The sequence below is a fragment of the Penicillium hordei genome (assembly GCF_028827395.1).
Source record: "Penicillium hordei strain IBT 12815 chromosome Unknown utg000005l_segment0_segment0, whole genome shotgun sequence".
NCBI classification, from domain to species: domain Eukaryota; kingdom Fungi; phylum Ascomycota; class Eurotiomycetes; order Eurotiales; family Aspergillaceae; genus Penicillium; species Penicillium hordei.
In genome coordinates this window covers 4428818-4453174 of record NW_026623146.1, presented here as the reverse complement: position 1 = coordinate 4453174, position 24357 = coordinate 4428818, and the positions used below count along the sequence as shown (strand labels likewise).

At 48.2% G+C, this 24357-nt stretch overlaps 8 protein-coding genes across 8 annotated transcripts; 4 read left to right on the top strand and 4 right to left on the bottom strand.

The window, feature by feature from the left end:
- Window positions 1–680: 680 nt before the first annotated feature.
- On the bottom strand, window positions 681–2057 carry N7537_010494 (uncharacterized protein; the record flags this gene model as incomplete). The annotated part of the gene is made up of 3 exons (XM_056901548.1): window positions 681–1228; window positions 1269–1620; window positions 1698–2057. 3 exons carry the CDS (start codon window positions 2055–2057, stop codon window positions 681–683), a joined length of 1260 nt encoding a protein of 419 aa, XP_056750216.1.
- Window positions 2058–3503: 1446 nt separating this feature from the next.
- N7537_010493 (uncharacterized protein) lies at window positions 3504–3890 on the top strand (the record flags this gene model as incomplete). The annotated part of the gene is made up of 1 exon (XM_056901547.1): window positions 3504–3890. The coding sequence occupies one exon, from the start codon at window positions 3504–3506 to the stop codon at window positions 3888–3890; it is 387 nt and encodes a 128-aa protein (XP_056750215.1).
- A 4420-nt stretch (window positions 3891–8310) lies between these two features.
- On the bottom strand, window positions 8311–8877 carry N7537_010492 (uncharacterized protein; the record flags this gene model as incomplete). Its single annotated transcript, XM_056901546.1, has 2 exons — window positions 8311–8372; window positions 8439–8877. The coding sequence occupies 2 exons, from the start codon at window positions 8875–8877 to the stop codon at window positions 8311–8313; spliced, it is 501 nt and encodes a 166-aa protein (XP_056750214.1).
- A 1044-nt stretch (window positions 8878–9921) lies between these two features.
- N7537_010491 (uncharacterized protein) lies at window positions 9922–10603 on the top strand (the record flags this gene model as incomplete). The annotated part of the gene is made up of 3 exons (XM_056901545.1): window positions 9922–10235; window positions 10313–10330; window positions 10399–10603. 3 exons carry the CDS (start codon window positions 9922–9924, stop codon window positions 10601–10603), a joined length of 537 nt encoding a protein of 178 aa, XP_056750213.1.
- Window positions 10604–14114: 3511 nt separating this feature from the next.
- Window positions 14115–14889, bottom strand: N7537_010490 (uncharacterized protein; the record flags this gene model as incomplete). The annotated part of the gene is made up of 2 exons (XM_056901544.1): window positions 14115–14645; window positions 14710–14889. 2 exons carry the CDS (start codon window positions 14887–14889, stop codon window positions 14115–14117), a joined length of 711 nt encoding a protein of 236 aa, XP_056750212.1.
- Window positions 14890–16591: 1702 nt separating this feature from the next.
- On the top strand, window positions 16592–17155 carry N7537_010489 (uncharacterized protein; the record flags this gene model as incomplete). Its single annotated transcript, XM_056901543.1, has 2 exons — window positions 16592–16714; window positions 16775–17155. 2 exons carry the CDS (start codon window positions 16592–16594, stop codon window positions 17153–17155), a joined length of 504 nt encoding a protein of 167 aa, XP_056750211.1.
- Window positions 17156–18584: 1429 nt separating this feature from the next.
- Window positions 18585–19432, bottom strand: N7537_010488 (uncharacterized protein; the record flags this gene model as incomplete). Its single annotated transcript, XM_056901542.1, has 10 exons — window positions 18585–18639; window positions 18685–18713; window positions 18759–18787; window positions 18833–18861; window positions 18907–18935; window positions 18981–18999; window positions 19095–19127; window positions 19225–19255; window positions 19301–19329; window positions 19401–19432. The coding sequence occupies 10 exons, from the start codon at window positions 19430–19432 to the stop codon at window positions 18585–18587; spliced, it is 315 nt and encodes a 104-aa protein (XP_056750210.1).
- Window positions 19433–20625: 1193 nt separating this feature from the next.
- Window positions 20626–23964, top strand: N7537_010487 (uncharacterized protein; the record flags this gene model as incomplete). Its single annotated transcript, XM_056901541.1, has 4 exons — window positions 20626–20883; window positions 20936–21675; window positions 21722–22745; window positions 22795–23964. The coding sequence occupies 4 exons, from the start codon at window positions 20626–20628 to the stop codon at window positions 23962–23964; spliced, it is 3192 nt and encodes a 1063-aa protein (XP_056750209.1).
- Between the last annotated feature and the right edge of the window lie 393 nt (window positions 23965–24357).

Sequence of the window (24357 nt, the reverse complement as noted above, 5' to 3'; positions counted from 1 at the left end):
TAGAGGATAACAGTTACCCAAGCAGTTAGCTGCTTAATATCTGACGATTTGCTTTGTCTTCAACAATACGAGGCCCTCCAATGACTATGCTTTCTTGTCCATCCACCACATTTCCACGGAATCACGGAATCGCGGAACTCGGTATAAAATTTGCCAAAACAAGAAACCTCAGTTAGCTTGGGTGAACCTCCTATCTACCGATTGCCCCAGCTGACAACCCTAAAATCGAACAAGACGCTTTCTCAGTCCGCATGTACCCTCGAGCTGTCGATACTGAGGATTGCACGAACCCGAATTCATGATCTGGTTTGAAACTAATGTATTTCCTTTATCAAGTGCAACGGTCAAGGATGACGCTGGAATCATTGTCCATGTAAAGAAACAAACTTGAAACTCATGTGCATAACAGGAAATCCATTAGTATTCTTTGAATTCGGACTAGAAGTCAGAACATAGAGACAACCCTTCTAAATTATGGTACCAGGAGGGAGTCTCTACAGTTCGACTGAGGACTTGTAAAACACAATGAAGAGGTCCGTTAAGCAGCAAAAGATTTGTACATACCATCCAGGCGTGGTCGGCCCATCCTCAATAGATCTAAGTTTGGCTAGGCCCGATGTGTCAGAGGCCGCTATGTTCGAGCCGCATGTATCCACAGAATTTTTGGCGGATGCGAAAGACTATCCCGACCGGGCAAGCAGATCTCGGATCACAGTACACGCCCCCGGTGGGGGGGTAGTAGAAACAGCGTGAGGCATAAAGTCGGACACAGAGGAGGCAATGCGTAGAAAAGAAGTCGAAGTGACAACCGGAACCAGAGCCAGAGCCAGGTAAATGTGGCACGGATATAGTTGCGATGGAGTCTGTGGGGTCGGGATAATGGTAGTGGTGCTATCACCCAGCGTCAGGGTAGCGAAGAGGCCACTTGGTGTGGACTGCAAAATACTGTCATTGAGAATCAGTGCAGTTGACACCTGGCCAACGCTGCCCGCCCCTGGGGATGAGGTACTAAGCAGGGAGTCTACGCTGGGCACAAGAGTGTCAAGCGGGTTACCAGAAATTGATGTTTCAGCAGTAGTCCGAGTGGTTGAGAGCCGGCTGGATGTGGAAGCATGCACGCTAGTTGGGATAGTCGGCGGACTAGTGGCCTTAGAGGACGAGATGGTGGTGGTGCTGTTGCTGTTGGAAGTCTCATTATTCAGGGCCGAGATATCAAGAAGATTCCAAGCTGGTCCTCGTTGGGCTTGTGGAATTGGAACTGAACATACTGGACCTGGTTCCCTTAGCACTAGAAGGATCAGTTCCGTTCGGGCCCGTAGAGGCGGTGGTGCAGGTCGGAACACCAAGGAGGCCATCTATGCCCGATCTCAGGTCATCATAGGAAATGGCGGCGGACATAGCCAAAGACAAAACAGGCGCGGCAGAGGCCGTAGCCCATGATTCAGTTAAGGGAGTCACAGTCGAGACACTCGAGGATGCCAGGCTGCTGCTGGTTGAGGTACGGAGAATATCCAAGGCAGAGTTCAAATTGCCGACAAGCGTGGCGGATGTATCGAAGCAGAATAAGCAGGCACAGGGGTCACAGCCGAGGCAGTCGAGGAGACAGAGCTTAGGATTGAGCTAACGAGGAGATTCTCGCTAAAGGATTTCGGTAAAACAGTTGAAACCGATGTAGCTGGATTGGCTGATGAGCTGACCCCTGACCTCTGCTTGCTAGGTGTTCCCGTATTATTGGAGGTGGTCTCGATATCCTTTTGCGAATTGTTCTCGATGCTGATATCCTTAGTCTTGGTAGCTGCAATAGTGGCAGCAATTGGTTCACCACCGATGGTTGTGGTAACATCAGGGCCCCCAAAGCCGACCGACATTGCCACAAAATTCACTTCACGGGCATGATGGTTCTGGGGAAAAGACAACCCCTCTATGGTGGGTATAACTTTGGGCTGAGAGGAAGGGCCGTCGGGCAGCAAACTGGGGAAGGGATCAGCGCTCCGCTCAACATTTTGGCGATTTGTCGGGTTAAAATTCCGCTGGAAATACCAAGGCGACCGGCCCATGTGCAATTGGGAGCATCCTGGGCAGCCACAACTGCCACTCCTTCTGTAGTAAGGACGAGGGAACTTACAAGAATGAAGTTGATGTTGTGACCCATATCGAGAAATCCTGAACGTGATTACCTTGACCCTTCGCAATTAGACGATGTGCAGCTTGTCACAACTATGCGCATACACCCTTCCTGAAAGCGAATCTAGATATTCCCGTGAGTTCGACTGGTAGAAATGGTACAAAGATGTGAGCTCATTTGCATCCTCTTAACGACCACGGCACCAATGACACCCGAATTTGCTCTGACGATACCTACTGGAGGCAGTGTCACCACTTCTGTTGCGTGATATCAGATTGGCCGTGTTCGTGTAGCCCGGTACTAGGGTCTCTACAGGGAGGAGGTTTCGGTGTTAAAAAGTACGTATAGCGAAAGAGGAAATAGAAGCATTCAGTGACGATAGCCGTCCCGCTTTCGAGTTGATCAGGTCGACGAACAAAAATAGTATCTTTCAACTTGACAGATCCTTTTCTCAACACTGTGTCGCCCGTCGTGCCAGTATCTTTTGGTAGAACCTGATACCACGTGGGAACTTAAAAGAACGGAGTAATTGATCCATGCGTCACACACAAGATCTGACACTGTGATCCTTGAGTCCCTCGGTTGATACCCGACTAATTAAAAATGGTGAATCTGATTAAATCATATTAGCCAAGATCGTTGTGTACACATCGTATTTTGTTGCAGAGTCTGGTTTCGAGCAAGACAATGCAGGAGTCACAAATAAGATCATTGAAGACGATGAATTACACGTAAGTTGAGCAATTTTCCATAATTTAGTATCTACAACTCCATTCCTAGCCATTAGAATACTGCCTATGAGTTTATGTTTATCCGACAGATCTCATACGCCAAAAGGTGCGGACTTTCTTGATAACACTCATGGACGAAAGAAAATACGCCAGAGCAAGCAATAAACAATTCAGGTGGAAAGGAGTAATTGTATTCGACAAGCAATCGCTTCTAGCCCAAAGATCTATTTGCCGAGCGTTTGACTGGGCTGGAGAAATCTCGGGTGGATTACTGGGGACTTTGCAGCAACTGCAAATAGAAATTACTTGTTGGGCTGTGTGACAAGGCAGAAGACCCAGGTGCCCTCGATACACCGAGACAAGTCAACACTCCTGGGAACAATATTTACAACGGAAATTGTCCAATTACAGAATTACAATTTGGGCAAATTGAGAAATGACATGAAGCGGGGCTTTGCTTGAACTTTGTCCCTGAGAGCCAGAAAATCAAACTGCATGATGCAATTAAGATAAACAGCTTACCATTTTCCGGGCTTCCGGAGATTATATCAAGCTTTCCTTCCATCTCTGCAATGGCCTTTCATTTGACTGAAAACATCTCTTTTATCCTCCTAAATACTCTACTTTGTGTGTTCTCACATATTATCATGTCGGCAGAAACCACCCTCACTGGAGATCCAGGGCCTTGCGGTAACATGTTGATGTTGACTTCGGAGTTTACTCCGCCGTCAGAATCCAATACACGCCGGGCTTTACCTCCAGACTCTCTACTACCTCCAGCACCAGCCTCTGTGTGTGACTACCTTGAAACTCTATACTTGAACTCCAACCCATCGTACGATGACGGCAACGGTGTTGGTCGGGATGTTGTAGACAACTTCCAGGAAGGTCAGCAACAATCTTTGGCACCTGGGGGCGATATCCAGTGGGCATTATCACCTCCGATGCCCTTTACCTTACTTGGCCCTGAAAGCCATGGTTTAGATGGTAAGAATTATGTTTCGTCGGAAACAAACAAATTACGAAAGGTCTAACACACTAGTAGAGCCAGCTAGCATCGCGGAAGCTACACCATCACCTAGCAGACAAATTACAATGGACAATCCTCAATTATTCTTCTGCAATCCAGCCGATACGCTGTTTAGTCAATCGAACTTATCTTCTCAGTTCGAACGCCAGCAAGCACATGCGGATGAGGCGACAGAAATCTGGCACTGGCGTTTGCCTGCTGGTGATAATCCCCCTGAAAGCTCATATGTTTTCCAGGATCCAGATCATCCAATAATCCTCGACACCTTACCTCACGTTGAATCGCATTCAAATGATGGCATGACCACGTTGAAAATTGATATATGGGATAAGCTTCAGGCTGGTTGTGAAAATGCAGTTCCCAATGATGATACTGTCACGCTGCCAGGGTTGGAGCCTTCAGACCCAATAGAAAATAGTCTTGACTATTCTTCGGAAGACTTACTTGCCTGGCCTCTGCCACAGCATTCATATCAAAGCATTGCCTCAGACGCAAGATATGCTCAGCCACGGAAGAATTGGGTGTCACCATGTCACTCAGATTATTCAGAGCTACAAGGTCATGGATCCGCTCCGATGCTTCATTATCCGTCCTCTCCCACCATTGAGTCCCAAGAATTTGACATACTCCACTCGATCAACAGCAGCTTTCTTTTTGTTGGGGATAAGAAAGAAGCTTGTACTCCAACGACGAAGAGAGCTTGCTTGACTGGGCCAGATAATACTGTTCGCAGTGGTCATCATGACCTACATAGCTGTGAATTTTTGAGTCCGTACTCAAGAGAGAAAGAGACTTGCGCAGCTATTTGCTCCCGGGTAGGGTTGAAAGTGTCACAAAATCTATGAATCGTTAATGTGAGCAAATCAAGACGGATATGAAGCATTGTTTTTCAAAGCACGCACGCGAAATACATACAGGACATGATAAGCTTCACGAGGCAGGCCCCAAAGCAACGAGAGTGAAGACTGTGGGGTGGTTAAGACAAAAACAACAATATTGGAGGAGGGCTAGCCTTGGGTGTACTAAAAAAAACCGCCAGGATGGACACAGCGAAATGTAGCCACCTTCTAGGTTCCTAAAATCTATACAACATTTAGAACAAGTTCCTCAAATCTGGTTTCTTTGATATCATTGATTCCATCTTCGGCGAATGTTGCCGGATTCCTGGGCCTTTGTACGTACATGATACTATTACTAGACTGCGATATAGTTTGGAGTGCCCAGGAATTCTCCGCTCCCCAGAACCGATCCCGGTGAAGACAGTGGGCGGTATGTATGCATTAAAGCTTCCAAGGATGCAAGTCGATTAAGTTTATAGCTTGACTGTGCCCACTCAGGGTAATTGAGAGAATATCAGAGTTGGCTTCTTTTCCATGCTAAACCATACGTGAATTGAATTTTTTTTCCTCTCTTAGCAGTTCATAGTGCTAACGAGTCTAAAAGATGCACCTGGAATGAACATTGAGCTCCCAACTGACACACTATTTTTTACCACAAGATGGGAATATGGGTTCGATACCAGACTAGTTTGCCTCCGTTATGGATTAGTACAGTAGATTTTCCCTTTCTCCGAAGGGATTAGTGATCAATTTAATATTAGTCATCGCATGGTTTTTAGCCACTCACACCAAATATTAGGATATGCAAGACATCGAATTCCGGTGAAGAAACCATAAGGTTACCTGATAAGGAGTTACGTGTAGGAAAGATAAGATAGACAGGTAGCTTGAAAAGTGCAGGGTAAAAGGCTTCTGAAACAGATAGCCTGACGCACACTAAGTTCTCCCGGGGCTAGTTCGAATTGGTCTGTCATATCACGCGCCAGGATCCGAAGCACAGTGGACCTGAAACATTGTTTATAGGATACACCGCAGCGGGAAAGTACACGAATACCAAATACGTTCAAGTTGCTGATTCGCCAAAAGTGGGTATTTTTGATGGAACCAGAATTTCCGTTATGGTTGTCTTATTCGGATCCTAAATATCACACGATCCAATCAATCAAAATGATATATCATTGAACTTCCATCAGACCCCTAATACCCATTATCTCCTAGCATGTCTTCACCCAAACCCCACTAGAAGACTTTTGAAAGGGCCTCGAAGCCTTGGCTTGTTTTGCACGTGATAAACCAAGAAAGGCAGCTCTTCTAGGGTTTTTCAAGTGAACGAAGACTGGATTGCAGGAAGCTCCTTCACCATTGGACATGCAGAAAGATCCGAAAGTACTTTCGTTAAGGAAGGAAGTTGAATTGTTGATTTCTTGTTGGAATTGGTCAGGTCGCTTCTTTTTGATAGGACATTGATTGGGATACTCCCAGCTTTGGTTTCAAAGCTTGACGAAAGATTTTCGAGACGATGTGAGGTGTGCATGATGCCAGCCCGACTAGCTATCTCTTTCTCCCCAAGCTCCCAAAACATACCCTCTGCTATATATTTCTAAATTTTAGTAACGTAATATTTGGTAATATTTGAAATAATGATAATATAGTCTTCTACTCTGTTTAAAATTAATATATACTACTAGAAATGCTTATCGATACCTATCCACTAATACTCAAAATTAAATTAAGTTATAGTGGTTAAAATAATCTGTCGCATTTACTATGCGTTTCGGAGATGGCCACTCGCTTACAATGGCCACTCGCTTACCGAATACGTTAATCGATCCTTAGTTTGGACCCCCGAATCCGGTAATACCTTCCTCTCCGTCATCACTCCCAGTGGATTTTCGTTTTTGACTTTTGCCAGGGTTGCTGATATATTGACAATCCTACAGGAAAAATGAAAATTACTCCACAGAGTGTGCGGTGTACAACACGGAGGTACAGGTAGCAATGGAAAAGCTGCGCGATGAGGTTCGAGGGTCCGGGGAGAGAGAACTTAGATTTCAAATACGTGTTGGTAGCTTATGCAAATAGTTGGGTGTCTCAACTATTCAGCGAGGTCCAGCCCGTCAAAAGCACGTCAGTGTCAAATCAGAACCTGATCCTGCGTAAGTTAGCGATTACATTCTAAGAAAAAAAGGTTCAGCCCGACGGGAAGAGGGGATATTCTGGCACACAAATATCAGATTTCATTCTAACAAGTACTATGAAGGTCAGGTAGGCCATCAAAAACAAACATCTGTAAATCTTTTCCTAATCAAGTTTTGTTAATCTTCGTAGAGATACAACTTGTGCGGGATGTCATTACGGTGAGGGAGACCAGTCTGATTTTGCCCAGCCGTTGTGTTCATGGGTTCTGCTTTTTTCTACCTGTCGCTTCAGTCCGGCACTAATGTCGAGTCTGGATTTATGTTTTGACCGACTTTGGATTTCGAGTCGGCCCGAACAGTTCTTGTAACCCAAGAAGGTTGAGATATTATGGAGCTACTATATGGCGAACCATGGAAATGTGGGCCCCTCGGGGTTTGGAAGCGGCCCACTCTAGGTGTATCTGTAATTACGGGCCGTACTAAAGCCATTTTCTTACCCCTGGCGATCGGGCAACCCAATCTGGTCGCATGCATGATTAGTGCCCGGTCTATTCAATTCAATACGCTAACTTAGTAGAGGATCTAGTCAGAGAAAGAAAATCGTTGCTGCCCGAGCTCGAGCAGGCGTCCGGCTTCAAGAGTCGGGGAATTACCGGGCAGCCTGGAGTAAACATCCACCCTGAAGATGACCTCCGTAACCCGTCCCACGTGATTTGAGCAAGTTACAGGAACTATGGAGGTATGAGACCGAGGTGGAGCAACATCGGATACCAAGGTCAACTGTCGTTGTAACGCGAGGGCAGGAACCATTAGTAAATTGGAGCGGTCTATGGCTACTAGTATGTGAAATGTTTTAGTTGATATACTTAAATACTTTGAAGGCAGCTTCTTTCAAGCACAACAACATGAAAGCAGAGCAGGAAAACCAGAAATTGTCCTTCCCGATCACAGGATGCAATCTGCCCATTTCCTATTGATTTATAACCAAGCCTGACGGACCTAAGCACAATTTACAGCAGAAACAGAGATCAAGGTGGAAACACTCAATCGTAAAGGGTGAAAGCAGCTTGGGTAACAAGCACAATAGTTTTCCCTGACCCCAAAGCACAGTTCAGTAGCAGACGGGAAACAGATGCAAGCCATGCACATTTCCAGGGCCAGTTCTCTCTCAGCGTCATCAGGTCACTTATTACCCGACCTTCTTCCTCCTGAGATGACCAGAATTAGAGTGACCCTTCCCCAGAGCGAAGCAAGAAGCTCCATGTTAGATTTGAGAATGGGAGAAGCAAGGGAAGAAAGCAATCAAGCTTTACCCAATATGCCTATTCGTATATAAAGCTACTGCAGACACCCATCCACAAGGCCACTATGTCCATTTATATGCCCGACTTTCCTCTTCCTGTAAGACACTATTTGTCTCCCGTCTGTGATATGCGAATGCGGCGGATCATCCTCCAAAGCTGTGAAACAAAGGCTGGTTGTTCACGCCGCCGAAAGAACGGTTTGGGGCTAATAAAGACTAGACAAGGAGTCAGTAATTGGCAACGCAATGTTAAACAGGCTTCGGTGACCTACCCGGGGCAGCATGATGTGCTGGATATGAGGGCTCGTAGTTATCTTTTTTCAGCGAGGCCACTGAGGCTCGAGGGCGTGCGTTTCCGAATTGCTGCCCTTGCTGTAGTAGTCGACGAGCCCAAGGGTCCGAGGCCTTAAGCTTGTGGACAGGGGGGCAAGGAGGGAAGCCTTCCGGAAGCTTCTGGCGCCGGTACCGAGCCCTACGGGTCATCGTGCGGATACGTGTAGGCAATTTATCAGAGATTGGACGCCGTCTTCTAATCCCTTTCCGAAGCTGATTGTATTTACCTCGCAGCGATTCGAATGATCTGCCTTTATTGTGTTGCTTGGAATATTCCTCGGCTCTTCTTTCCCAAGACAACCAGAGGTGCTCAGATATCCATTGCTCGAGGTTGTTTTCCTCAGATGCAGTCCAAGGAATATAGCTACCCTTCGGCATTGTGGTGATTGATTGAAGTGCAATAGCTAAAGAACGGATGTCAAGGTAGGATAGGAAATCAGTGAGGGCAAACACTAGAAGACAGAAGGTGAAGAACGATGGACGGCATTATTTTAACTGCTGTATACCCAAACCCGCCATTCCTACTTTGAACAAGTGTCTTTTCTCGGGGCGGGTGGCCCTTGTTAAATATTATCCGAAAGTGGAAACTTTCATACAATTTGCCCGGATATGTTGGATGGGTATATGATTAATACGACCTCAGATTTTGTGGTTTTTTTTTTTTTTTTTTTTTTTTTTTTTTTCCCCCTAAACCAGGGTGGTCAAATGATGATAGTATAGTTGTGAGTGGCCAATTTGCTTCATACCCGCCTGAATTACTCTAGTGGGGGTGGTCATAATGAGGTTCGACTAGGGTTGTAAAAAAATCATAATTGAGAGAGTTTTGGTCATATTACAGTCTTACACGACGCTCAGCCAACATTTTTTACCATGTATTCTTGTTTACCGGCCCTCCGATTCCTCGGGACGGAATGGCTCGTTTACGTCTCTGGTCCTTGGTCAAGTCCAGCTGAATCAACAAAATGCTGCGTCTTGAACAAAGGGTAGACAGCCCGACTTACATTCCCTGGGATGATAGCTATTCAGTGATACCGCCCACTGCAAAATATGAGACAGGAAAAGCTTCTTGCTAGGCCTATTGGTTCTCTCTAAGACCATCAAGGCAGTATCGAAGCTCCCTACTAGACCCCCAATTAGGTACTCTTTGTTAGTCTAGACCCGGCGTCGCAGGACTATCCAACCAATGATTTGTGTATCCGTAGGCCCGTATGCAGTGTTTCTGGAAGCCAAGCGTGCCCAAATTGCGCAGGGTGTATAGCTCCAGCCCTTACATTGGTTCAAGCTCTGCACCGTTGTCTCCATCCGGACTATAAATCAAGTCCGACCTCCATCACTGGTGGGAGGGACTAGCCATAAATTCCTTTTCTGTACCTTCCAACTTTCCACCATTCGCTTTTCCCACAAGGTCAAGATCCTTAATCTATGGGTATCTTGCAAAAATCTGGTTCCTGCGAGAACCCAGGTCGGTTCTCCAGCCAACTGCGGTATGCTCTTGCCTCCAAACTTCCCAAGCCTTTCGACGTCTGGAGCATTCCCGAATCAGTTGCAATCCAAGAGGAAGACTGTCCTTACGACATGGAAACGCAGTCCTATGCGGGAGAATGCCATGTCCCGATGGATGAAGACACAGGAGATGGAGCTGACGGTGACTGGGCTATGGAGACCCAAAGCGTGGCAGATGACGGTCCAGAAGCGGTGCAGTCTGGAGAGGCTGATGCTCCCGTATCAATTGGCAAGTGTGTGAGGTGTTTGAAAGAGTATGGCTATCTGCCTCTACATACTAGAGTTATCAGTGAGGCTAATGTCTTTCTAGTCTAGACCGCCGAGCTCGGTGAGTGCACGCCTCGCAAGAAAGCTTGAGACTTGCTCCAATATGGATATGCTAATGGAAATTTCCAGGTACGTGGAAATACAGCTCGATGAACAAAATCGCTGGAACGACGAGATTGTACGAGGCATGGAGACTATACAGGGAACGTACCAGGAAATCTCGGCGCTCAAAGAGGAAGTGGCTATATTGAAAGACCAATTGAACTCTCTATCCAAAGATAGCCCAGGAACTGGGCGAAGACCCGGACGCCCCCCCAGGCGTGTGGCAGAATAATGGAAGGGAAAGGAGTACCCGCAAGTTCGTACTTGCAGCAAGATGCCTAGCAATAAAGCGATATCAATCATTTCCACGTATTGATACTTATAACCCCTAGTAGAGTTTCATGATCTACCAGCATCCGTCCGGACCGGGCCTGAGGTCTACGCTGCTAAGGAGTTGATGCAACTCGAGAATCAGCTGATACAAAGCGCCACTGAGCTTCACAGCCCAATCTAGAATCGGTAACGTGTGTGGAAACGGTGATAACTGGACCGGGGAGAGGTGGAATCAAACGGTCCGCCTACCTAGATCGGAGGATTATTACGTGTGCAGCGTCCGCACGTCTTTACCGCTTTTGTATTTACCCGTGGCAAAATAGGCTAAGCGAGATGCCAATCGCAAAATCAAATACGACAGGGATCTAGCAAAGCCATTTCTTCCCAAACCACCACTATTACAAATCATATGTCGATCCTCGCGCTAGCGCGTTTAACGAACCGTCCGTTCGTCGCAAGAGGAACTACGCCGGGGAGATGCTGCATTGTTCCCGGCGCAATGCGAATATTACACTAATAAGAGGGGGAAACGATCCGAAAACAACGTACGCATCAACGGTCTCGGCTTGCCCGGTCCAGCCGGTACGACTTTCCTTTTTATCTCCCCCTGCAATAGTATCGTGCTGGTATTGGTATGTCGCCATTTTAATGGGTCTCGGACGGGAGCATCTCTCAGTGATCGCTGAGACTGTACTACCAACAGATTTTATACTTGGTGAGCCCCCTGTCCTGCTACATATGCATCTTCGTGCGTGCTTATATATTCTATCCCAAGTAAAATTAGTTTCTTTTAGGTCTGTGAGCCGCCAGCATACGGCAGTGCAGAGCGTCCGCTAGATATGGAGATCCTAAGCTCCGCTTGTCGTAGAAAACCCGCCCGTGACCGGTGCTGTGCCAACCCCTCCTCCCCACCCCGGGGAAGGTGGTTGATATTGGAAAACGGAGTTGTCGGCTTATACTTCTCTTACAACGCTAATACTAAGGCATATATCAAGGTTCACTTGTGAAATCTCGGCTAAGTCCGGCGGCCGCTTTCGTAAGTTTGCCCCATCTAGTCGATATGCCAGTCTATGCGACTGTGCTGAGCATCATAGCCGATTGATAGCTGCCAAAAATCTAGAACATTAGCTAGCCCCCGATACGGACGATCCCCGCCGATCTTGTTCCGTGATGTTAATCTCGCTCCGTAAGGCGAAATGCTATGATTTGTGCTCCCTGTAGAAACTGAAGATAAAGTAGGAGACGATAGATTTATCAAATAGTGATCTGTACCGCGAGTGGTACATGCCAAGAACTCCGAAAGGAAAGACAACGCCTCGCACCACGAGGCATTGGAACTTGGGAGGTGCAATACAACGAGTTCCCCAGTCACCCGTCTTCTTTTTAATATCTCTTTTGTCCTTTATTTTCTATTTTCTTATTGGACAAATTAATAAATTCCCGGCCAATCGCCAAGCGTAGACCAACAGATTTACGAAGCTCGCCCCATGCCGTGTGCCATACCCGTTTTGTATTGTGGGGAACTGCCCCTAAGCAAATGACTCGGTTTTTTTTTTTTCTTTTTTTTCCCTCCAGACTCAACACAGTTCAAGCTTCGTCGCTAAGCAATGCTCCCTACTCCCAGATCTAAGAAACAATTTCGCTTGATCACTAAGGTTCCATCTTTCCTGTGAGAGGAAAACGAGTTCATTAAGATAAACTTTCAGAGAGTCAGGTACAAGTGGAGAGTACAGCGCGGCTAATTTCCGCGGATGAGACCGTAGCTAGGGCGATCAATTCAAACTCTAGCTTCGATAGGCTGATCAGCCACCGGCCCGCATCCTTCCGGGGCCCCGGAAGTAAAATCTTGCGATTTGGACTAGGTGTCTGGCAGAAATAAATTCCATAACAGCATGTGACATTAACAGGGATTATTTCCCAAATTTCCTTAAGGCTAGTGTGGGTCCGGGCTTAATCGGCCTATAGCTAGATCATCGTTGATTTTGTGTCTAGTGGTGACAGTTTCGTAGGACTTGCTGCAGAAGACATACACCCCGGGACCTGCGTATACAATATCCGAGACCCTAACCTTTTGTTTTCCATTTTCCTATATCCTTCCTCACTCAATTGCTGACCGAGATAGCGACATAAAGACCGAGCCAGTTTGGTAAATTTTCTTTCGCCGGTCATATAAGCATAAATCCATAGGAACACAACCACTCCTATCCAATTTCCCTAGGCGGATCAACTCTTACCAGTCGAGGCGCCCGATTGGTTGAGATTTAGGAAAAAGTACACCGGACAAGAACCCGATCTCCTTAAATAGGGAGCCCAAACTTTCAGGCAAGTCGGGTTTCGTGAAAATGTTCCCATTCGTCAATAGAGATGTGGAGAGAAAAAGGAACTGAACAATTTGTGGTAATGCAATCACAAACTCTAAGCGAGCGCTCCGCGGGAAAACACTAAATGATATGCGGCCCGCCGCGTGCACGTAGGATGAGACGCGGGAGATGCCGGCATAACGGTGAGATCGATCAAGCACGGGCTTGGCTTTTTCTTTGAATTCTAGCTTTGTTCTGTTGTATTGACCTCAACGGTTGCCCCTCAGAAGCTCCGACATTTTCATTACGAGATATTGATATAAGTGACGCTCCATCGTGATCGGCTCTTAGGCCACCATCTCGCAAGTAGACTGCGACATCGCCCGTTCATGGGCACTAGAAAGTGTCCACGGCCCGTGGGCCTTTTGAAATTTGACGCCCATCGCCCACCGTTATGCAAAATTAATGCAAAAATTACCCTATTAGGCTATTTTATGTACATAATCAAATCTTGGCAGTATCCACTTTGCCAAGAGTGCCCGCATTTGTCTTGGCGACGCTAAAAGTGTCTCCACTTTGGTGGGCGTTGTCGCAGTCTACTCGCAAGTGTACCGTAAAAGTAATGGTTGAATACCTGGTGTGTTTTCTCAACCCCTGAAGATCTTCTGGCCAGCCTCTAATATGTGGGTCTAGGTGATTCTTCGACCCAATTAGGGAGAGGTAAAATATCCTCTAAGCCGTATCTGGGGGAAGTCCGAGCACAGAAAATTCATGTATGTCATCAGGAGACTGTCGCACCAATGGGGCCGCAAGACTCCCATGCCTGGTTCGATCCAGCTGGACGGAGATCGACATCCAATCGGAGACATACGACGAAGTACAAGATTATCACCAAAATAGTATTTCGTTCGCCGTTTTCTTAGATATGGTTCTTTGTGATTAGCGTCAAGCCAACGGTCGCGGCCGCAGAGGTTTCAGAAGATCGGCCTAGTAGACTCTCAGTCTCCGGTGCCTAAGGGACGCCTCGCAGCGCTAGGTGGTTTGTACACTGAAAAGCCGATCTACGTAATGGACAGAACTTGTACTTAGAATTCAATGTTGACCAACTATGTGACAAGATCTCTAGAGCACGCCCCCACTCCGCATATCATTCAGCAACCATGATGCTGCTCAGGGCAGATGCGCATATGGATCGATGTGGGGAATTGTGGGCAGGCTGGACGAAGAGTATCCCTGAAGGGGTTGTGCCGGGATGTCTGAAGGGCCAAGCAGATAGTTGGCATCTTGGTCTTGCCAGGTTTGAGCCGCATTGGGTGAAGGTAAGAGAGTGGAAAAGTATACATTGTCGCTCTCGTTCATTTTGGCCGTGATCTGGTCGGCCAGGGAGGTCTGAAGTTCCTTCAAGGCCTGTTTGTATTCGTCCCGTGGCATTTGGTCAAGCGAGGTCGCTGTCTTCAGGCTATCTTCCAATGTACGATTTTCACCCTTCAGCCGACGACACTCCTCCGCATATTTCTGCTTTTCCAAGGCAAGCTGCCGAACTTGCGCGGACAACTGGGCTTTTTCCGCGACAAGTTGCTGACAGTTTTCGTTCAGCCTGGCAGTGCGGTTCTGATGGTCCTCTTCGGCTGCTTCAAGCCACTTGATACAATCATCATGGTTGTTCTCATCATGGTTGTTCGACTGGGAAGCGTGTGCCCGCTTTGTATCAGATGGGCATGTTAGTAAACCGCCATCCTTAGGAAAGACTATGCGATTGACATACCAATGCTCGCTGGGGCTGGACTTCGCGTGGGGTGCGGTTGGATTCAACAATGTTGGCACTCGACGGCGAAGGTCGCACGCGGGTAGCAGACGTTCCAGCCCCTGCTGGCTTTCTAGCAGCTCTGGTGGGAGGTTGCACAGCAGGATTGGGATTACGCGATGCAGTTGGGATCTTCGGCATAATGAGCGATGATTCGGCGGATATCGCAAAACAAAATTCCGCACTGAACAAAACAAACGAAGAAGACCAAGATTAGGTGGATGTCGGGTCGCTTGGGGTGGGCAAAAGAAGACTCAAATATATAGGTATTCGCGATAATAACCAGGTCACATACACACTTTGTTGCCGCCGCGTTTAATCACACCCCCAGCGCCTCGGCTTTAGGCCTGACCGGATAAAGAAAAGCGTCAAACCCACTGACCCACAATAAGAGGTGGAGGCAGTAAAGAACATGCCCAACTCAACCGCTCTGTGTAAAATATGGAGGACACTCTACCATGGCTGTGTCCCAAGCGGTGGGAATGACTTGTCAAGACACTCACCTTTATGCTAACCGCATCGGCGAGGGGTTGCGAATAATCGATCCAAAACGAGGAGAATAAACATCATCTGCCTTGGAGGGTATCTTGTGGTATCATAGTGAGCATGTTTATTTGGCCCAAGGGTTTAAGATACAAGAGAACGATTTGTGTTCCCGTGTTGAGATTTCTCCACAGATGTAAGACAGAGAATCAACAACAAATGCATTCTCGGCCAATGGTGAAAGAGAGGGGGCAGGAGGTGAAACACGAACGGATCCTTTCACCAAGGCTACCTTAATCAGCGCGATATTCTAGCTGGCATTTTTATAGAGACAGGGCGTTAGGTGCTAGCAGCCCTTGTTATGGGAGCTAAGTCGCTAAAGATGTCCAGCAGGGGAAATTGCAGGGATGTCGACGGGATAATCAAGCTAGAGCTTCGAAATGGTGAGCGACATTCATCAAATAGCGCACTTCTACAGTCACGAACCCTCTACCTCCACAATTTGACCATTTGCATACCGAGCTCTAGCGCTACTTTCTGGGTGTCAATAGAGGTATGGCCAACCCGCCCGCTACCCATTTGTCCTAGATGTCATCATAACTCTGGAGTATTCAACGGCTCATAGAATCATGCGAACATATTACCGGTCATGAGCCATACAACAATTAATTGTCTCCGTCGATCAATACTCTGGAGGTCCAACTCCGATCCACCAACGGTTGGAGGTGGATCTGCATATTGCGCTATTGAATTTTCGCCCCGCCTGTACCCCGATGGGATTAATTACGGGCTTGAATTTTTATGTTACTGTCCGTCCGCTAGGTACAATTACAGTATAAATGTATACGCAACCGAATGAGGAGTTCGCTAATGTAGTTCATTGTATCAAAGCTTATTGCTAAATGAAGAGAAGAAAACGGTTAAATTTGCCTTGCCTGGCGGCCTCTGGGTCCGCAGGCGGGAAGGATAGAAGGCGCGAACCACGACGCACGAGGTAAAGGTCCGAGCTCTGACATCCGATTCACCATCTACAATTTAGGTTCGCTGCCGACAACGGCAGTGGATCTGACCTCTCGCGGTCGTTGTTGTCGGCTCAGAGTCAGGATCCTAAACACGGCTATCGATTGATCCGGTTCCCCGGTCAGCCACCTGCTCACTCTGTGAGGCACTATGGAACTCACATACACTCGCACCACTTGACCCTAATATTGATAGGCCCCGAATCTCGCGGAAGGTCGGGATGACTGAGCTCGGCACGTGTCTGACCCCATCAATTGGCTTTCGCACTCCTCGCCGGAGCTCGGACTTCTTCCCCCATCCTCCGTGTGCTTCACTCGATACAAGCGTATGCCTACCAGCAATGGCCCGTCCCAGCCCATATCCACGGCCACAGGCTCCCAGCATTGGCTTCAAGAACTCTACGGGCCCTGCCCATGTTCAGTTCTCTCCATTGCCTGCCGCTGTCCATCGAAATGCAATGCTTGTAAGTCGACAATTTTCACCCGCCTGTGTCTGATCGCACTCGTAACACCTTCTCAACTAGAATTGTCCACGGGCGACATATCGGGCACAGGCTCTCCCAAAAACGCAAAGCCCAGAGTGGACAGGAGCTATGTCCGGCCATTCTACCGCAGTGTCCGCCACCCAGCACCGCCCAGGCCAATGCAGGACAAAAAGGGCGCGGGGAAGCGTGAATCGAGCGCAACAGCTTCAGGAAGAAAACGAGCGGCTTATAATCCAACACGACCAAGACAAGGTCGAGATTCGGCAGCTACGTGAACAACTGATGCTGCAGGAGGAATCCCATCAACGTTATAAAGAGAGCATGCAAAACTTTTTGCAAAACCGTTACGTCAAGGGTTCTTCTGTTGTCAAATCAGCCAATATTACACAATCAGGTACACGTGCCGGAGGCATTCCATAGTCACTAAGGTACGAGCGTCAGTTGCCGCATGGCGGGGATTCATTGTGAGGTGTATATCCCTAGTCACTGCCACGGGGGAACGGGCCCATAGCTTAGCACGGGCGCCCGTGCGCAGCCAACCAGCTTATGTAAGCGTCCCAGTTAGGGGGTTCAACTAGTTCTGGAAATCTATCGTGTTATTTACCTGTCTCTATCATCTTACCTCAACTACAACTTATAGTGTAGATAGTTAATAACAATGTATCCTGGTATATAATGCTCTAAGCATAAGGTAATTATATTGGTTACATTGGTATGATGGGTGGATAGGACTTTGTACGTGAGTGCGTATGTTCAACGTGTCTGAGAAATATATATCTATATTTGTTGCGACCGCATCACGATTTCGTTAAGTTTTAGATCAAATTACAAGACCTTTTAAAACTAATGAATGTTATTCTTTGAACTCATTATTTTATTTTATATTTTATATTTTATCCCAATAGTACCTAAGTCTTACAATAAATACTTACTTAGTATTAGAGGCCGTTTACGTAGCTAAAAACCTCCCGACCGGGTGGCCATAAAATGCCTGCGGCCCGTAGCGAGGCCTAACTGTACTCGCTAGGAAACTAAGCAGCCAAAGAAGAACCACGAACAGTAAGGTGGTAACGGTGAGATGAAGCATTATGACCTTGCAGTTGGAGTAAAAGAAGTGCCTGGGGAAATGAATGAGAGCAAATGTACTACTTGATAAACACCTGAAATCGGATTCACCAACTTTCCCACAATGGGGTTTTGTCGCTCATCACCATCATCCGTTGTTGGAGGCGTTGGGTTCCCGAAACATCATATTTGCGCGGCCAAATTGATGGCCACATAAAAACAGAGAGTAAGTTGTATGTGTTGACTAGGATGGAAAATAAAAAATAACCGAATGCCCGGCACAGTTGTAGTAACTAGGATTGCACCTGGGCGGAGTACCTTGCTAGATTTTCCCGGTTCATTGTTTAGTTGGTATCAGATAACCGAGAAGCTGCGATAGACTGGTTTTCCACGTTCTTAAATTGACTTGGGAGCCTATTAACTGTTGGTGGGTCTGGCCCGTAGATAGATGTGTATTTACAAGAAATATTGTCCCGATGGTAAGAAAGTAAACGTATATTTTAGTGTAAAGCATCCGTGATGATAAACATGGCGTAGGTTTGTTTAGACCAGGATCTGGCGTCATCAACGTTCTGTTGTGGTGCATCACCCTGCCCCAGCTGGGGGGCTGGGCAAGCAAGTTCGTTTCATTTTTCATTCGCAGGCCTGTCAGGCGGGGCTCTCGAGTTGCATATGTGGTCTTTCTCGAATGCCGCACGAGGACCATAAAAGCCCGTCTGCCCCAGTATCAGAAGCTCTTCGCACACCGTGACTTGCCGTGATGTAGAGTTTGATGCTACAACTGTTACAGTTTTGAGCGTCCTCGCACACCGTGACTCGCCGTGATGTAGAGTTCGATGCTACAACTGTTACAGTTTTGAGCGTCCTCACACACCGTGACTCACCGTGACTCGCCGTGATGTAGAGTTTGATGCTACAACTGTTACAGTTTTGAGCGTCCTCACACACCGTGACTCACCGTGACTCGCCGTGATGTAGAGTTTGATGCTACAACTGTTGCAGTTTTGAGCGTCCTCGCATACCGTGACTCACCGTGACTCGCCGTGATGTAGAGTTTGATGCTACAACTGTTGCAGTTTTGAGCGTCCTCGCATACCGTGACTCACCGTGACTCGCCGTGATGTAGAGTTTGATGCTACAACTGTTGCAGTTTTGAGCGTCCTCGCATACCGTGACTCACCGTGATGTAGAGTTCGATGCTACAACTGTTACAGTTTTGAGCGTCCTCGCACACCGTGACTCGCCGTGATGCAGAGTTTGATGCTACAACTGTTACAGTTTTGAGCGTCCTCACACACCGTGACTCGCCATGATGCAGAGTTCGATGCTACAACTGTTACAGTTTTGAGCGTCCTCGCACACCGTGACTCGCCGTGATGTAGAGTTCGATGCTACAACTGTTACAGTTTTGAGCGTCCTCGCACACCGTGACTCGCCGTGATGCAGAGTTTGATGCTACAACTGTTACAGTTTTGAGCGTCCTCACACACCGTGACTCACCGTGACTCGCCGTGATGTAGAGTTTGATGCTACAACTGTTGCAGTTTTGAGCGTCCTCGCACACCCTCATGCTCTCGTGGCCTCCAGCGATAGGACAGACACCTCTTCGTGGTGCTGGAGATCATTACTCATTCGTGCAATCGAATGAGGAAGCTAAGATCTGTCCGAGCCCATCCCATTCCATCCCTGCTATCATATACCTGTCATTCTATAGACTCATGCTGCCTCTATTCAATCTAAGCGTAATTCTATACTATCAAAAAGATTTCCTCGCTTCGGCTTAAATTGTACTATTACGCTACATCATGGGCCAGAATGCTTTCGTTTTCAGTTATTTGCTGTAAAGACACAAAAATCTCCCCTTCGTTCTTGAATGTTCCGTTGATCTCTACGTTGCTCAGATTGTTCCCAAAAGTGATTATTACAAATAAGCTTAGTGTTTCTCCTTGGCCACTTATAATTTGAATCAAGTAGATAAAGGAGTTATGCGCTGTTGACTGCAGAGTAACGTTTGTTACGTGGTTGATATTATATGTGTAATGACCACGCCTTTTCCCAAATACTTGACCATGAATCCACACCTTCGATCACCTCATGGAATCACATACCGCAGATCTCGGGCAAGTTTTGACCGTCGACAACAGGTGACCTTATGATCCTTTTAGTATCAGGTCCCCACAATGATAGCCAATAGGATGATGTTACAGTACATTGGACGTTGAAAATTGTCAATTCGAATTTACAAAAAGAAGCATGGAAAAGGGTGACTGCCGTGTTCACTTTCGTGAGATATAACGTTCGTCACCCATGGTCTTTAATTCCTGTTATTGTGTGTCACCGGAGTCCGTGGCGGAACTTTATGAGCCCAGCGATTAATCTAATATTTCACCGGTTCATAAAACCACCATAGCATGACACCAAGTGAGAGCGGTAAATATACTAAACATGCCACAAGAATGTGCGTGGAGATGAGTAAAATTGAGGGTAAGTTAATTGGCTCCGCCGGGGCTTTTGAACTCCGCATCATCAGTGGCTGTCTACCTGTCAATAAAATATCAACATCTGTATGGCGTCTGTTCAAATGCCAGCAACTCTATAACCGCAAAGTTAACGATCACAAAGTGAAGATGCGCGCTGTTGAAATCTCTCGGCCAGTAATCAAAGCACAGGAGATGAATGTTCCGATATCAGATCCATCGTCATTCCCAACCAAAGGAACAGATCTGGCAGTAGGATCCGGCATGCTCATAAATAGCGCTCGCTACCTCCGGGATTGAGCAACTGGCTCTCTCATATCCTATCAAGATCTTACGAGCTCGATCACCATGGGCATCCAGCGCAGCGACCAGACCGTCCATGCTGCTTCCATTGATACCGCCAATCCGTTGGTCCAGGAATTTGGGCAGCTCCAGGTTCTCGACGACCTGATTCGTTTGCGAGCGGCCGATATTGTTCAACATCCAATCCTTGCCTATCCCCGATCAGCGAGCCATGCCGCGTCCTATGACTACTATAGCGGTCAAGACTTGAATGGCATGATCAATCAGGCAGCGACGATGCTGATGGACTTTGGCTTTCAGACGGTAGGTCTGCTGATGCTGGCCGACTGCACATGTTCTGACAGCTCTTCATCAGCCCAGGCAAAGCAAATCGATTGTCGCGCTCCTTTCCGTGTCAGACCTCGATATGGTAGTGACGTTCTTTGCACTGAGTCGACTGGGCTACATCGTCATGATGCTTTCTCCGAGACTGTCGGGTAAGGCGTGTGTCACCCTGTTGGAGGCGGTGGGATGCGAGACCATTGTTTACGGCGAGACGGCCACCATTCGCGCGACCATGGGTGACATTTTACAGCGGAAGCTCGTGAGCTGCCGTCCACTGCCCCGAGCCTCTTTGGACACCCAAGCTGAGCCTAGGTTCTTCTTCCTTTGCCGCGATCGCAACCCCGACAAAACCGCTGTGATCCTGCATTCTTCGGGATCTACTGGTGCCCCCAACCCGCTGTTTCTTACCCATCGAGCGCTCATGACACACCCGCTAAAGGGTCCTAGACTCACGTCTTTCAATCCCCTTCCCTGGTGCCATCTTCACGGGCTGTCCACCGCATTCCAGGCCATGTGGATGCGCAAGACCGCGTACATGTGGAACGCCGCACTGCCAATGACAGCCGAGCTCGTGCTCACCGCCCTAGAGGAAGTCCGGCCCGAGCTGTTAGCCGCCGTCCCGTACATGCTTCAGCTGTTGGTGGACGATCCTCGTGGCATTGCGGCACTGCGGAAATGCACGCTGGTCACGTACGGAGGAGCCCCTTGCCCAGACGAATTGGGAGATCGCCTGGTCAGGGAAGGTGTCAAATTTGGAGCATCGTTCGGCCTGTAAGTTCTCACCTTTCTGGCTCTTCCTCGCTGACATCGAGGCCAGGACCGAGGCAGGTCTTGTGGCAGATTCGATCTCACGGCACGACGATGACCCCTGTTGGAACTATCTGCAATTCTTTGACAGTGTTCGACCGTACGTTTGGATGAAACCCATCAGCGAGGCTGAATCACTCTACGAATGCGTTTACCTGGCCGGTCATCCGGCTTTGACCACATCCAATTCAGACGACCCACCCGGGTCTTTCCACTCTAAGGATGTATTCGTTCCTCATCCTACGATCCGGGGGCGATGGAAGTTTCTGTCGCGACTGGACGACCGCGTGACTCTCGCCAACGGCGAAAAAGTCTTGCCACTTTCAATCGAAGGCCACGTCAAGCAACATCCACTGGTCGACGAAGCGGTGGTGGTGGGAGTGGGCAAAGCAACTCCGGGTCTTCTGGTTCTGCGCTCCGAGAAAGCTGGGTCATATTCTCTGCCGGATGAGGACTACCTCGATGCTATCTGGCCGTCCATCGAAGAGGCCAATAGCCACGCAGAGGCCTTCGCTCAAATTTCGCGGGACATGGTGGCGATCCTTCCATACACCGCGAAGCTCCCCCGAACAGACAAGGGCTCTATGGTCCGAGCACAGGTCTACCAGCAATATGCTGAGTTGATCGAGACCTTGTACACTCCGGCAGCGCGACCCGATGGGGGCCTCCAACTAGGTCTGGCCGAGACGCAGTCTCACCTTCTTCAGCTGTGTTGGGACGATCTCGGGGTCTCCATATCGGGCGTGGATGCCGATTTATTTTCCGAAGGTGTCGACAGCTTGAAAGCAATATACCTTCGCCGCTTGATTCGGCAGCAGTTCAGGTTTGACCCCTGCCACTCTTTGAGTCAAAACTTGGTGTTTGAAATGGGCACCATCTCGCAGCTGGCGCAGTATATCTGTGCGTTGCAGAGCGGAGGTCGCATATCAACAGCGCAAGACAGTGTATCGCTCATGAAGAACCTGGTCAAGAAATACTCCCTGTTTCGGAAACATCTGCGTTGGCCGGAAACCCCACGGAGGACAAGGAGTGTGGTAAGTAAAGGCGACCCTGACTCTAGTCCACCGATCTGACAATGCACAGCTGTTAACAGGAGCAACTGGCTCAGTGGGTGCGCACGTGCTGTTTGAGCTGCTGAACGATGACTCGGTGTCGACCGTATACTGTCTCACGCGGAAGCCATCACCTTTGAAGGCAATACGCCGCAGCCTGCTTGAGAGGGGCCTGCTGCGTTCGCCGGAACAGACATCAAAGGTTGTGGCTCTGAACGGCTCATTAAACCGGCCTGACTTTTGCCTGGACCCGGTAGGGGAAATCTTTCGTCATATGCTGGACTCTGTGTCTTTGATCATCCATACTGCATGGCCAGTTAACTTCAACCTCCCCCTCGCCCGATTCGAGCCGCACATCCGGGGGCTATACAACCTCATTGAGTTTTCGCTTTCGGTCCGAAAACTCGAGCCTGCGGTCCTGATGTTCTGCTCTTCTATATCGACGGCGCTGCGCGGCTCCTCCGCTATGATCCAAGAAGAGCCGCTCGAGCTCGACAGCGCGCTGATGGGCTACGGCCAGTCCAAGCTGGTAGGAGAAAAGATGATAAGCCTTGCACGCCAAGCAGGAGCAAGGGCATATTCTCTCAGAATTGGTCAAGTTTCGGGGCATTCTATGAAAGGACTGTGGAATGACTCCGAGGCGATTCCTCTGATAATACGATCGGCACTGACCCTGAGAGCCCTGCCTGACCTACATCAGGATTGCTCGTGGCTCCCGGTGGACAAGCTGGCTTCAGTATTGCTTGAGTTGGCGGAATCATGCTCTGCGCCTGACCGCGATATCGGACCAAACCGCGCGTCCGGCCCCTCAGGAGTGGCCTATGTGGATGACTCTATCTACAACGTGTACAACCCGCGCGTGTTCCCTTGGTCTGAGCTGCTGGCGACCCTCAAGCGAAGTGGATTTCAATTCCAGACCCTGCCGTTTGTAGACTGGCTCCAGTTGCTACGCGAGAGTGAGGCACGAGGCGAAGAGAATGTCAACCCGGCAGTCAAACTGATCGATCACTTCGAGGAGATGTATGGTGATGAGTCTCTCACTCGGCAGAAGTGGACGAGGGAGTTTGCTACGGCCAAGGCTGAACGAGACAGCGTGACTCTACGTAATGGCTTGAGTATTGTCGAAAACAGAATTCTAGACCGCTATACCCGAGACTGGTTAATGAGATGGACGAACTTATGGTCGGGGTACAGAGAGTGAGGTGTTTGTGAGATAATGTTACTTTGACATGCAGATCTTAGTGTTAGAATTCTCAATATCTCTTGCGTGAACACTATCAGCTGCGATCGCAAAGTAGAAACCCTTTCCGCGATCATACATATGGAGAGCAGGCAGCCAAAAAAGGCACGGACCACCCGACCTCGAACTGCACCTATACAACTAGCTGAGTAACAATCTGTGCACATTGAAAACTGGATAGTCCTGGGTCACCCTCACGGCAATGCAAAATCCGGCCCTCTAGATGAGGGCAATGATACGTTCGATAGACTTGGGAAATGCAATAAACGCATAATGTCCTGTTCAAAGAGAATAATTGGAGCACTCCGCGAAACACTGTTGTTTGCAAGATTCGAGAATGGAAACCGAGCTTCA